This window comes from Leptodactylus fuscus, chromosome 3 (assembly GCF_031893055.1).
Source record: "Leptodactylus fuscus isolate aLepFus1 chromosome 3, aLepFus1.hap2, whole genome shotgun sequence".
Classification (NCBI taxonomy): Eukaryota; Metazoa; Chordata; class Amphibia; order Anura; family Leptodactylidae; genus Leptodactylus; species Leptodactylus fuscus.
In genome coordinates this window covers 34,925,220-34,938,533 of record NC_134267.1, presented here as the reverse complement: position 1 = coordinate 34,938,533, position 13,314 = coordinate 34,925,220, and the positions used below count along the sequence as shown (strand labels likewise).

Genomic DNA, 13,314 nt, shown 5'->3' with positions numbered 1-13,314 from the left:
AATTCTAATAAATGTGTGCAGAATCCTAAAATCCCAGGGTCCAATTTCTTATGCAGCTTGTAGTGTAGGACTACAAGTTCCATCATACCCAGCAAGCTTTGGAGCTTCATGTCTTATCCTAACCCATCAGTCTAGGATTGCCAGAGCATTATAACATTGCAGAAGCCAGAGCACTGAAAACACCTGCTGATACTTGTAGTCCTACTGCAAAGTTAAAGGGGACTACTGCGATTATTATCTAATGCAACACGACAGATACAGTATCTCTGCTCCGCTGACAAAGGAGGACTAGATGAAGCAGAGCCAGGCAGTGCACAGACATTTAACCCTATCCAGACATGCAGAGCTTGCCTTGTGACTCACCTTACCATAGCACTGCAGGGGTTAATGGGTGACAGTGCCTTGTAATGAGAAGATCACCCAGCCAATTACATAGAAGGGAGATTTCCGGATGAAGTCAGCTACTAACTTCACACTGAGGAGGGAAAAGGGAAAATCAGTGAGATCCAGGAGCTGTTCAGCTTTCCAATAAGTGGTGCACAAGCTAAGAGTCCAATGGTGAGGAGCTGGGCGGTGACCAAAGGGTGGAAACTAGTCCCACACCAGGACAAGTGGGGGGCTTCATATAAAAGGTCATGCTGAAGATCTGCAAGTCTCACCTCCCTTCCAATTTGGGACCAGCATCAGTCTTCTAAGGATCCTCCTAATAATACAAGCAACACCTCAGGAACAATTAGAATGCATGAGAAGACAATGGAGTCATCTGAAGTCACATCTTCTGAAGCTGCTTAATTTTCTCCTGGGTGTAAAGCTCCTGTCATCAAAGTGGTGGATGCATCATCTCCAGCCCAGGTACATTCATGGTGGGTGAAGGTTCAGGTGTGACCACCAGTGATGCTCTGGATCAGACAGGGATACATGTATGGGAGCATATGATTAATTACTGTATAGATATATATACTGTATATGGTTCCACAGGTGTGCATGCCGTAAGATCACTGTGTGCCTGCATTTTAAGAAAGCATCTCTAGGTGGTGGAAGTGAGTTTAGAAGATTTCCAAGAACTATAGTTACATAGTTACATAGTCGCATGAACCGTTAGAGGACATGCACTGAATCCACAGCTGAGATTTGTCCTGGACTAGACTCATTGTATAGAGTCATAGTGGTCACAGCGCAGTTTATGAACTCTTTGATCCGCTTAGGCATTCATTTTATTTTATTCTTCTCAATGGCTTTAGATCTAAATCACAATGTTGAAGATGCATGAAGAGGTTTCTCCATCCTACATGTCCAGTCTTCTGCTCTCTATTCTATGCGCGCTGGTGGCCATCTATGTCTTCAAGTGGCTCCAACTTTGGATCTTCCCAAGATGGTCAGAAACAAATCACCCACCTGGCCCTTTTCCATGGCCCATCATTGGTAATGCTATGCAAATGGGTAACTCTCCTCACTTGGCTTTTGCAGAACTAGCCAAAAAGTATGGGGACATCTTTCAGATCAAGTTAGGTAGCCAGAAAGTGGTGGTGCTGAATGGAGACAAGGTCATCCGACAAGCTTTGTTGCAGAAAGGAGCAGATTTTGCAGGTCGTCCTGGGTTTGCCTCCTTTAAGTTTGTGTCAGGGGGCAGAAGCCTGGCATTTGGGATGTACAATGAGAGGTGGAAGGTTCACCGCAAGATTGCCCATTCTACAGTAAGAGCCTTCTCCACTGGTAATGTAGACACTAAGAGACGACTGGGGCAGCATGTCCTGAGTGAGACCCATGACCTGATAAGGCTCTTCTCTGTCCTAGGAGAAGAGGGCAAGTACTTTACCCCTGACAAACATCTGGTGGTGGCAGTGGCTAATGTCATGTGTGCAGTATGTTTTGGTCGCCGCTATAGCCACATGGACTTGGAGTTCCAAGCTCTGGTCAGCAACAATGATAAGTTCGGCAAGACAGTGGGTGCAGGAAGCCTGGTAGATGTCATGCCCTGGCTCCTTCGCTTCCCAAACCCTGTCAGGACTGTATTTAGTGACTTCCAACAGGTCAACAACGACTTCTACAACTTTGTTCATAGCAAGTTCATCCAACATCTCAAGACAGCGGCATGGGGAGTCACTAGAGACATGATGGATGCTTTCATCCACATCTTGGGAGAAGTAGATGGGAAAAGTTTCATCATGAGCCAAGACAGGATGGAAAAGAAAGAAGAGACAAAAAATGGGAACACCGGGCTTCATCTTCTAGAAACTGATCATATTCCAGCCACTGTCTGTGATATATTTGGTGCCAGCCAGGATACCCTGTCCACATCTCTGCAGTGGCTCCTCTTCTTTCTCATCAGGTAGGAGATGTTTTATTACATTATTATTATTATTATTATTATTTTTTACATATTTTTATTATAAAGGTTACAACAAAGTAATAAATACAAATAATAAAACCACTAAATAACAATATTACATGAGGTCCACGTGTTGTAATACCTGCTATGGGGTTTCTATGCTATGACACAAAGAGGAGTCATGCCCCTTTACAAGTAGAGGATTTATATTTCTGGCCATATTGTAGGATTTTATACCTTACACTTGCTTGGAAAACTGTGATGACTCTAAAGTTCCAGTTCCATTCGGAGAAGACGATTCCATCATCTTCTCCAGTTCTGAGCTAACTTTGGGAAAACTTGAGAATGGAGAGAAGTTGAAATGTAAAGTGAAGCTGGAGTGACTCGGGCTCTGGGTTTCGTAGCTTGCCAATATTAATAGTTCATCATTGGTTTGTAACTCGGTTGGTACTGTAGCTTGATAAAATTTAGGGTTAAAAAGATTTCCATGGTTCTGTAACTAAAGCTTAATAAGTGTAGAAATGGGGAATTTTACACAATTCTGACTCACTTCTATGTTACAATTTCCATAAATTTTAAGATGTTTGCTGTCAGTGAATAGGAACGTTCTTGTTCAATCTGATCTCTGTGAACTAAATAACCTGGACTGTAGACTGATACATTGTAGCAAATAGAGATGTATATTATTTACAGAACTTTGCCTACAATTAATAATTGTATCCGCTTCTCAGTTGAGGGTAAATTTAGTTATGTACCGCTTTGTGGACAGGAAATTTTAAAGGATTTTTTTTTTTTACTGTGTTTAATCCCCCCACCCCCTGTCCAAATGGCTATAACTGAAGATAAATGAAAACTTTCAGATTCCAAATTTTCTATAATTTTTATATTCCTAGTCGCTGTTTTTAGCCTCTAACCAAGGGTATGGTACTGAAGTGCTCAGGACTCCTTTCCATTGTATCTCTGAACTTTGGAGTCCTGGTTATAGGTACAGTACAGGGATCCTGTAGGATGGAGGGCTAGTTTGTACCAAGATAAAAATCATATTTTCAGAAAGTCGTATCCAGGCATTACAGAGATTTGTGGGACATGTTCCCTTTAAAAATGTCTCAATTCACTGACAGCAAAGTGTGGGGCATTAAATATAGAAGTGGGACTTGTCGCTTATACTGGATTATTTCCATAAACCTGGCACACCGCTGTAACCGCTAAGGTACAGAAGGGGTTTATATGGCTAATATTTGTGTGGTCTGTACATAATGGCTGTCTGTGTGTAGCATAGGTTTAGCCTAATATAAATGAATACGTATAATATTGAGAACACATCTGCTTATGTTGACACACAATTTGAGACCAGAATCTACTATGTTGCAGATGAATATAACAAAGTGTGTTTATGACCCATCTGGAATGGCGTGTGTGTATATAGCATACGCCACAATGTTATCAATAAATCATTTTTATTAGATACACTTACTATGCTTACACAATTTTATCAAAATTCCCTTGACGGCAATCCATTGAAGAAACGCATTTCACGGCTTGTAGCGGAGTAAAACATTAACTAACCTTCTAGTTCCTGACAGCAGACGGCGACCCGTAGTACTGAGAGCCAACAAAACCGATAGACGTAAAATAAACTGGAGCTATTCCGAAATAGGAAAGTGGAATATTCAAGTGGACACCCACGGAAACACAGAGAACCGAGACTGGGGGGATTTATCATGGGGGCATTTTTATGCCACTTTTTGAACCGGGTTTATGTTGTTTATTACAGTGTGTGGGGGGTTGCGACAGACTTATCAAAATGTCTGTCTGGTTCATAAATTTGTTGCAGGACACTAAGGGCTTATTCACACAATAGTGAAACGGCCAGGTGACAGACTTTTTTTTTTTTTTTTTTTTAATGGCAGAAAAAATGGTCACGTTCTGTATTTGTCTGTTTTGATGGTTAGTGGGTTAGTTTTTAATAGATGAAAGAACAGATTGGCGTCCGAGTGACAGTGAAAAAACCAATAAATTCATCCATTTTAATAGTCCTTTATGAATTGTTGCAAAAAGGATAACACTCGGCCACCAAAATCTGCCAAAAGGTTTTGGAATTAATACAAGATGGCCCTTAAAAATGGACCAATTTTTTGCCCCTTAATCCGACCTTTTTGGTTAAAAGTCAAGGTTCTCATTTACCTACTTGCTCAACTTACCCCCTAGACATCTTGGCACAAAGACGTCCAAGTTATTTCTATATTTCTGCACTGCTGCTGAAACTCTTGTAGATCTTCACTGAAAGATTGTGAACCCCCTACTGGGCCTGTTCTTATTGCTTGAATGAAGGATGTCCATAGCCTGAAATTCTTGACGGCCTCCCTCAACAACACCATAGCACTTCAGTCTATTTGGTTCCCTGGGATACTTATTGTATCCTGTGAGGTGTCTGACTCTGATCCCCTTCCCCCACCTTTCCGCCTGTCATATCCCCCATGTCCTTTGTGTTCTATGTTTTTTACCTATGCTGGCCTATATTTGTATTTGTTCTTGGATGGCGCCTATTCTTTTTAGTTTGTATTTTGTGGCTTTTCCTGTTTTTCTTAAAAGTCAGTAAAAAACACAGTTAAAAAAAATATTTTTTATTTTTTTTATTTTTTTTTTAAATGGACCAATTCCAGCACAAACATATTATAAGATGCACTCAGGGGAGAACCATTGGTTTCTGCCGCCTGAGGAGAGTGGAGCGAGCATCTTGAGCAGGCAGGGAGAGGACCACTCAGTGACGGTGACCCTAAGCCAGTCCAGGACAGCTTGTCCTGGACTGGCTTAGGTCAGCAAAAATGCCGCCCTCCCCAGGGCCCTGGCACAGCGCCGCCCGAAGCGGTCACTTCAGGTCGCCTCATGGGAGGTGTGGCACTGGCTGCAATGGAGGAATGCAGAAGACATCTTTGTTCTAGAGGTTGGACATCTGATGGTCAGAGGGTCATAGGGACCTGCTGTAACGCCATAAGACATGATATCAGAATACAGTACGTATTTTAGACTCTCTGAGACTTTGTCTTTGGCTTTGCAATCCCGCCACCACCCCTAGAGATCCAGCATACAACTGCACAAAGTATAGAGCTTTTACTGAAAAGCCTTACTCTCCATCTGCAGTGCTGGAGGGGGCAATATGAGGTCAGTACTCCATGTTGTTAGGAAGTGGATGGCCCCGGCATGGTGGACATGGTCCTCATACCAGAAGGTATAACTGCTAGACCCTTTATTTAGGAAATGACCGTAAATCAGCCAAACACAAACTCATCTGTTCAACAAATACTTACTTTGGTATCTTATTACTTTGATAAATGACCCTTTTATTAAATTGACCCTGAGTCAAAATCCAATAGAGATTTCTAAGATTAGACATATTTCATTGTTTCATGTCTTTCCAAGGCTTTAATATCACAGTGTAAGGGTCACTGATGTAAATCATGTGGTATCGAGGAGGCAGAAAGTGCGGCTAAACCATCTTTTCAGTTATACACTAAGGACATGAGCCTGAGCATGTAGCCCAGGTTATAGGTCAGAGGTTCTTAACCAGGGTTCGATCGAACCCTAGACCATATGCATGGTTCATTTTGTGTACCAGTAAAAAAAGATATACCTATGTCTTGAATTTGGAAAAAAATTATATTTGATTTATCACTAAAGAAGGTTTTGGTGAATGTGCATATGAAACTGGTGGGACCTTAAGAACCATTGCCTTAAAGGGAGCCTAGAAGAATCCCTATCGAGCTATATGCACAGTAAGGGCTCGTTCACATCTGCGTTCTCCTCTCCGTACTGCAGGTTTCCGTTTCCTGCATAAAACGGAAACCTGCAGGACTCTTTCATACCCATTCATTTGAATGGGTGAGAAAGCTGTCCGGCCGTGAGCGGCGGTGAGCGTTTTATCACCGCCGCTCACGGCCAGACCCGGTCTGTGGTTTCCGTCTTCTGGCATGCAGAAGACGGAAACCATAGAACGGAGACCCTGAACGCAGGTGGGATGTAGCTGTAGTGAGGCTGTAGTCAAGTTAATAGCAGCAATAGGAGTGATATCTGTCATCAGTAGCCATCTTCATAACCTGCAGTCTCTGTCAGTTTGCACTTTCTCTTGTGTTTTCATATGTAAATGATTCTAATCTACACCCCCATGCTTAACCCTGCCCCTCAAACCACACCCCTTCCCGCCCCCTTCCACACCCCTTCCCGCCCCCACTGAGCCATAGAAAGATTGTCTTGCTGAAACTGGTCCCTGCTGGAAAAAGGGTTGGAGACCACTGCTATAGACTACTCATTTGCATATTGTGACATCATCTAATATTTTGGCAAGGGAGACACAAATTTTCATTGGGGGGGGGGGCATTGCTGGTTTAATATACTTCTCCCTGGTGACAGCTTTTTTTTTGTTGTTGTATTTCATCTTGGAGTTATGGACTTGGAATAATTGTATATATATATATATATATATATATATATATATATATATATATATATATATGTATATAGGGGCCACATATTCCCCAGCACTTTACATGTCTTTCTTTGTATAGGTGATAAACCATATTTTTCTGTATTTTTTATGATTGTTCATTAATCCAGACAATCTACTAATCCAGATCCTGTCAGGTCAGGATAATGTCAGATTAAAGGAATTTTACTAAATATCATAAAAACATTATAGGGTCGCAGTTTAACAGTTTGGCACATATTCTAGGATCTGGTCCCATTTGATTCCTTCAGATCCAGGGTACTTACACACTGCTACATATATTATACAGTATATACCTTATAGTAGATGCAGGGCAGATTTTTGGAGACTGTGAACCAATCACAACACAGCTTTCATTTATTAAACTACCCTGGCAAAATAAAAGCTGCCCTGTGATTGGTTACTATGGGTAATATAGATGGTTTTTCTTTTAGGTATAAATCTCCTTAATGCTAATGTGTTTTCTGGGCTAAAATATTGGTGGCCTATCCTATGGATAGGTCATCAATATCAGAATGGTTGGAGTTGGACATCTGACATCCATACTGGTCAGCTGTTCTGAGTAGCTGATTCACAGAAAATGGAACAGGAAGCAGACAGCGCTGTTCTGTGTAGTGGCCAGAACAGGTACTGCAGATCAGTTCAGCCAATACACAGAACAGCATTGTCTGCTTTCTGCTCCATTTTCTGTCAATCGGCTCTTGAGAACAGCTAACCGATGGGGTGTCAGTTCCAGCATGGGAACACAGGGCAAGGGTCACTCCTCTTTTTGGGAGCCTCCTTGACATTCCAGAAGTTGGCAAGTATGTTATTAAATAGTAAAATCACTTTAACAAAAACCCAGCGTTCAGAATGCTCCCTTAGTCTGAGACCTGTGGTATGCTGAATGTACTTGTTCTTGCAGTAGTATAATAGTAAGCTACACCAATGTCTGGGAAAGCTGCCAGGAGTTGTATCAGAGGATAAAAAGTTCAGTGCAGACTGGGCACACTCATAATGTTAAAACCCTGGGAAGAAATTAGTAAGATAAACATTCACTTTGGCACATAAAGTTCTGTATAATTCTATAACATGAAGTATAATCAGTATACAATGGCTAGAAAACATTATAACATGGACACGGCAGTAACCTGCAGACGTGTACTTTTGGACAGAACATATGCCAAGATTCCTGATCAGTGATTTGGAGGAATCTTAAAAGGGTGTCAGGTTTGGGTCCATCAAATTACAATATTGTCCATAGATATGGAACAAATCCTTGTAAAAACTGCTGAGTTGACCTGTCTGCAGCTCAGCTGGAGTATAGTCATGTTACCTAATACTGTTGTACTGGGCGACATTTCTTGGCCGGTACCCAGTACAATCCAGGGTCCTATCTTTATATTATAATTAGAGATGAGCGAACAGTGTTCTATCGAACACATGTTCGATCGGATATCAGGGTGTTCGCCATGTTCGAATCGAATCGAACACCGCGTGGTAAAGTGCGCCAAAATTCGATTCCCCTCCCACCTTCCCTGGCGCCTTTTTTGCACCAATAACAGCGCAGGGGAGGTGGGACAGGAACTACGACACTGGGGGCATTGAGAAAAATTGGAAAAAGTCATTGGCTGCCGAAATCAGGTGACCTCCATTTTAGACGAATAGTGGATTTCAAATCCGGGTCATATGAGAATGTGAACTTTGTGACTATGAGACAGGGATAGCTGTACAGGCAGGGATAGCTAGGGATAACCTTTATTTAGGGGGGAATGTTATTAAAAATAACTTTTTGGGGCTCTATCGGGTGTGTAATTGTGATTTTTGTGAGATAAACTTTTTCCCATAGGGATGCATTGGCCAGCGCTGATTGGCCGAATTCCGTACTCTGGCCAATCAGTGCTGGCCAATGCATTCTATTAGCTTGATGAAGCAGAGTGTGCACAAGGGTTCAAGCGCACCCTCGGCTCTGATGTAGCAGAGCTGAGGCTGCACAAGGGTTCAAGCGCACCCTCGGCTCTGATGTAGGAGAGCCGAGGGTGCACTTGAACCCTTGTGCACCCTCGGCTCTGCTACATCAGAGCCGAGGGTGCGCTTGAACCCTTGTGCACACTCTGCTTCATCAAGCTAATAGAATGCATTGGCCAGCGCTGATTGGCCAATGCATTCTATTAGCCCGATGAAGTAGAGCTGAATGTGTGTGCTAAGCACACACATTCAGCTCTACTTCATCGGGCTAATAGAATGCATTGGCCAGCGCTGATTGGCCAGAGTACGGAATTCGGCCAATCAGCGCTGGCTCTGCTGGAGGAGGCGGAGTCTAAGATCGCTCCACACCAGTCTCCATTCAGGTCCGACCTTAGACTCCGCCTCCTCCAGCAGAGCCAGCGCTGATTGGCCGAATTCCGTACTCTGGCCAATCAGCACTGGCTAATGCATTGTATTGGCGTGATGAAGTAGTGCTGAATGTGTGTGCTTAACACACACATTCAGCTCTACTTCATCGGGCTAATAGAATGCATTGGCCAATCAGCGCTGGCCAATGCATTCTATTAGCGTGAACTGAGTTTGCACAGGGGTTCTAGTGCACCCTCGGCTCTGCTACATCAGATTGCTACATCTTATGTAGCAGTGCCGAGTGTGCATCAGATGTGTAGTTGAGCAAAACTGACTCAGCACTGCTAAGTCTCTGCATTCGCATAGGAATGCATTGGCCAGCCTTCGGCCAATCAGCGCTGGCTCTGCCGGAGGAGGCGGAGTCTAAGGTCGGACCTGAATGGAGACTGGTGTGGAGCGATCTTAGACTCCGCCTCCTCCAGCAGAGCCAGCGCTGATTGGTCGAGTTCCGTACTCTGGCCAATCAGCACTGGCCAATGCATTTCTATGGGGAAAAGTTAGCTTGCGAAAATCGCAAACTGACAGGGATTTCCATGAAATAAAGTGACTTTTATGCCCCCAGACATGCTTCCCCTGCTGTCCCAGTGTCATTCCAGGGTGTTGGTATCATTTCCTGGGGTGTCATAGTGGACTTGGTGACCCTCCAGACACGAATTTGGGTTTCCCCCTTAACGAGTTTATGTTCCCCATAGACTATAATGGGGTTCGAAACCCATTCGAACACTCGAACAGTGAGCGGCTGTTCGAATCGAATTTCGAACCTCGAACATTTTAGTGTTCGCTCATCTCTAATTATAATGCTTGCGTTACATAATACATTGATTATAATTGTAAACTGTAACATATCTTATAAAGGCTTGATTCAGATGATCAAATATGATATTTCTCATATCTTTACCTATATTAAAAGTGACCAGTCCAAAATGGAATACAATGAGTGTGAGTTTGACATGATAGAATCTATCTAATGATAGAATCCCTTTAAGTGTTTGATGGAACCCATGCAGAAACGGGAACAATACAAAAGCTCCATGCAGACGACCCTGGCCAGATTTGGAGTTGCAAGACAACATTTCTTACCCCCAATCCTCCATATTTTTTTACAATGCAAACCAAACACCCATGTTAGTTTCTATACAGTTATACCTATAGGAAGTAATGTGCCAGTATGTGTATATAGCCAATAACGTGAGATACAAATAAGCTGCATGTAGGTTTTAAGATACAATATATGAACCTTAAAGGAATTCCGAAAGAGAGGAATTCAACATTATGCATGGTTCAACGAAATCTGGCAGATCTTGAGCGGTGATAACATAATATGTCTTCGTATTTGGAGGTGTACTCCTTGAGAGTCTATGGCTGTCTTCCGTCAGATTGCATGACTTGTAAAGGAGAATGGGCGGAGCTTCTGTACCGCTTGTATATACTTCGCGCCCTCTTAGGAAGCGTGCTCTGACACAAGCACATGTAGCACTCAACTTGATATTGACTTAAGAGTGGAAGTGGCATTTTCACTGCCAGAGGCTGAATTACTTCTGGTCTGCCTGAGCAAGTCTTCATTTGTATCTCTGTGTTCAAAGAAATGCAGCCACACACCTTGTGCAGGAGATAAACTACACGGCACCTTTTCCCATGCTAAGGGCACGGTATACAGCACTGGGTATAATTGTGTGATTTATGTTAGAAGTTCAAAAGATAAGTGGCAACACCATAAATTATAATTAAAGGGGATGATGAGCTTTTTCCATTGAGTCATTTACCAAGGTTCTAAAAAAATCTTCACTGTATGCCCATGCATTTTGCAGAAATACTCTGCATTCAGACATGTAAAATAATGTTTAAAGGAAGTCTGTCACCATAGCCCAGCATATCAACCCAGCCTCATAGATTGGGGTCATCTTAAACAAACAGTGTTTTCCCCTTGTGAATTGGTGTCTCGGTTGCCTAGATATCGCTGTTTTTGGTAACATGCAAATAAGCTCTATGGGGAGACAGACATTGCTTCTTACATCTTTGGAGCAATGGCCATACCCTCATTGCTCCAAAGAACTCAAAAGCTTTGTACAGTCATTGTCAGAAGCTTCATACAATAAGGTCAACCATTGCAATTCCACACATGGTGTGCCAAGATTAATAAGGATTCTTCTTTTTAAAGAGGACCTTTCACGTTCTCTGGCACCCGTGGTATTATATGCTGCTAGAAAACTGACAGTGTGCCGAGTTCAGCTTCCCCAATATGCACCAAGGTGTGAGAGATATTAGTGCCGTTAGTTTTGACACTGATAGTTTTCTACCGACAGAAGGGCGGTTCTTAATTATCAGTGTCATCGCTGGGTGGTGACACTGAGCTGTAAGTCCCGCCCTTCTGACAGTGAAGGGATATCAGTACCGAAACTACCGGTACCGATATCTCCAGCACCCGGGCGTGTACTGTCAAAGCTGACAGTGTGCCGAATTCAGCTTTCCCAATGTCCACCCGGGTGCGAGAGATATCAGTGCAGTTAGTTTCAACACCAATATTTCTCTACTGACAGAAGGGCAGTCCTTAATTCTCAGCATCATCGCTGGGTGGTGACACTGAGCTGTAATGCTTGCCCTTCTGTCGGTGAAGGGATATCGGTACTGAAACTACCAGTACCGATATCTTCGGCACCCAGGCGTGTACTGTCAAAGCTGACAGTGCATCGAATTCATCTTTCCCAATATGCGAGAGATATCAGTGCCTTCAGTTTCAGCACTTATAGTTCTCTACCGACAGAAGGGCGGTCCATAATGCTCAGCGTCATCAATGGGTGGTGACATTGAGCTGTAAAGCCCGCCCTTCTAACGGTGAAGGGATATCGGTACCGAAACTACCGGCACCCAGCTGACAGTGTGCTGAATTCCGTGCCAGAGTACGTGAAAGGCCAATGAAAAAAACACAAAAAAACACCTCATCACATTAATAAAGCAAGGAAGTGTAAAGTGAGACATTTTGTTCTCAGCTTCCATTGTACTACAGTCATAGAACCATACATGTATGAAGAAGTGGTATTTTAACATTGCATCAAATTCTAATTTGGTTATCTTTTCTTATACAGATACCCCGAGATACAGAAGAGGATGCAGTATGAAGTAGATAAGGTCACTGGCAGAGATCGCTTGCCCTGTGTGGATGACCAGTCCAGTTTACCATACATCATGGCATTCCTTTATGAATTAATGCGCTTTAGTAGCTTTGTTCCCATCACCATTCCTCACGCGACCACCAAGGACACCAATCTCATGGGCTACAATATTCCCAAAAACACTGTGGTATTTGTCAACCAATGGTCAGTCAACCACGATTCACTGAAATGGTCAAACCCAGAAGAATTTGACCCATCGAGGTTTTTGGATGACAAAAGTTTTCTTAATAAGGACTTGGTGAGCAATGTGATGATCTTCTCAGTAGGTAAGAGACGTTGTATAGGGGAAGAGCTATCAAAGATGCAGCTGTTTCTTTTTGCAGCCATTCTGGCTCACCAATGTACATTTACTGCCGATCCAGAACAAAACCTGAACCTAGAATATGACTATGGACTAAGTATCAAGCCTAAGCCATATTCTGTCAGTATGACCCTTCGGGATGGTAATATGGACTTACTAAATAGTACAGTCCAAAAAATAAAGACAGAAGAATAAGTAACGCAGATCTCCTTCAGACATTGGATTTTTTTTATTACTGGGAATACCATTGCCTTGAAACTTGCCAAAATAATTGCGGTGGATATGTGTACTAATATATAAACGCCTAAAAATCGGAAAATCTGGGGTATTACCTAAACTTTTTATGAACATATTGAGTTCTGTTATATAAATGGATGCCCTCAAACAAGAAAATTTGGAGCATCAGTTTGTAACAAGTCAAAAATTGAACTAGAACTTTTTAGATCTTTGGACTAGAAGTTACACAAGTTATGTAGGGGCTCCGTGTATTCTTCTTATAGGTGCTGGAAAATATATGATCGTAGCTAGAGTTGACTTGGGTTTGTAGGGTCCATTAGAGGAAATCATTATGAGGATCCCCCTTTATCTATACAGAACATGGGAATGGCCTAGGCATAGATGGGCAGGCATAGACTTT

General features: G+C 42.6%; 1 protein-coding gene across 1 annotated transcript; it reads left to right on the top strand.

The window, feature by feature from the left end:
- Positions 1-681: 681 nt before the first annotated feature.
- CYP1B1 (cytochrome P450 family 1 subfamily B member 1) lies at positions 682-12,935 on the top strand. The gene is made up of 3 exons (XM_075266543.1): positions 682-852; positions 1,242-2,329; positions 12,290-12,935. Exons 2-3 carry the CDS (start codon positions 1,254-1,256, stop codon positions 12,870-12,872), a joined length of 1,659 nt encoding a protein of 552 aa, XP_075122644.1. The 5' UTR covers positions 682-852; positions 1,242-1,253; the 3' UTR covers positions 12,873-12,935.
- Positions 12,936-13,314: the final 379 nt, after the last annotated feature.

Bases quoted from the DNA above. Each gene is read 5' to 3' on its own strand.
- CYP1B1 (XM_075266543.1), top strand. From the start codon at position 1,254: ATGTTGAAGATGCATGAAGAGGTTTCTCCATCCTACATGTCCAGTCTT. The intron at 2,330-12,289 runs GTAGGAGATGTT...TTTCTTATACAG, and splicing joins CTCCTCTTCTTTCTCATCAG to ATACCCCGAGATACAGAAGA.